This window comes from Buceros rhinoceros, unplaced genomic scaffold (assembly GCF_000710305.1).
Source record: "Buceros rhinoceros silvestris isolate BGI_N320 unplaced genomic scaffold, ASM71030v1 scaffold20939, whole genome shotgun sequence".
Lineage (NCBI taxonomy): Eukaryota > Metazoa > Chordata > Aves > Bucerotiformes > Bucerotidae > Buceros > Buceros rhinoceros.
The window spans coordinates 52,355-53,489 of record NW_010432469.1 but is presented as its reverse complement, the minus strand read 5'-3'; the positions used below and the strand labels follow the sequence as shown (position 1 = coordinate 53,489).

Genomic DNA, 1,135 nt, shown 5'->3' with positions numbered 1-1,135 from the left:
TCCCTCCTTGCCGAAGGTGGCGAAGGTCCTTTTTGTGCTGCAGTCTGCGTAAGGCTCCGTGTCCACCGCTGTTGCCTCAATGGAGAGGGCGATGACGTTCCTCCCTCAGGATGCGGCACTCCTCCCTGCAATGAAATCCTTCGCTCTGATCTGCGTGGAGAAAACACAAGGGCTGGTGAAGGGGGGAGCCCCGCTGGGGTACCCACTGCCTCCCAGCCTGCCCGGAGCAGGGGAGCCCCCCCTGAGCCAGGCGCTGCCCATCACCCCCACCCGAGCAGCCCTTACCCTACCCCGAGCAGCAGTTTTTCAAGGCAAGGCTCCGAAGGAGGATTTTTACTGCCATTTCTCTGCTGCTCTAAGGACCTGAGCTCAATTTACAACAGGTTGTGTGTGACCCACCGCTGCCAGACCTTCGACCTGGGGAAAGGAGTTAACGGCAACATATCCAGCACAGCGGGGCTGTCCCCCATGCCGAGCGCGCGGGGTCAGCAGTGTCCGGCTTCAGCAACCAGCGCTAAAAGCCACCGTGTTTTAAGCTTGGTTTGACATGACATCTAAGCTTGACTTTTTGCAGCGGGGGTGGGGAAGAGAGCAGAGGCAGGAGGAGGCTTTGTTTTGTGTATATGGTGTGTGTATGTGTGTTTTTATTTTTTGCATAATCCCCACTGACCTCCCACACCACAGAGGGTTTATAAATCTCCGAGACTGCCCACTCCACTGAAGATTAAACGCGTCATTCCCAGCACTGGGGCTTTATTCATACAAGAGCAATAAAGATCCCTTCTCTCGACTCGGGGCTGTCCCAACACCACTTTCCAGGGCTGAAATATGGAGTGGTGGTTTAACCCTTTCCAAGGCCCTTCCATGCCCGTGAGGGCTCCCAGGCGGGTGCAAACCCTCGTGCCTGGTGCTTGCCTGCATCCCCACGCTGCTGGCCGACCCCAGGGGACTGCAGAGCCTCGCCCTCACATCACGGACAGACAAACTGGGGCCCAGCGAACCAGCCGGGCTCAGCCACGTGCAAAGCTGGAAACCAAACCCAGGAGCCTCCACAACCCCAGCTGTTGCCGAGCATCTGACCGTGGCTCCCGCCGACCACTGCAGCTGTTTTCAGACCCAGCTTATGATTTTCCCT

At 57.7% G+C, this 1,135-nt stretch overlaps 1 protein-coding gene across 1 annotated transcript in view; it reads right to left on the bottom strand.

The window, feature by feature from the left end:
- Positions 1-3: 3 nt before the first annotated feature.
- Positions 4-1,135, bottom strand: part of LOC104500194 (protocadherin-19-like) — a gene marked incomplete at both ends in the record, with an annotated part of 51,042 nt that continues 49,910 nt past the window's right edge. Inside the window, 2 exon segments of the mRNA XM_010143800.1 lie at positions 4-104; positions 106-150. Of these exon segments, the coding sequence (XP_010142102.1) occupies positions 4-104; positions 106-150 (146 nt within the window).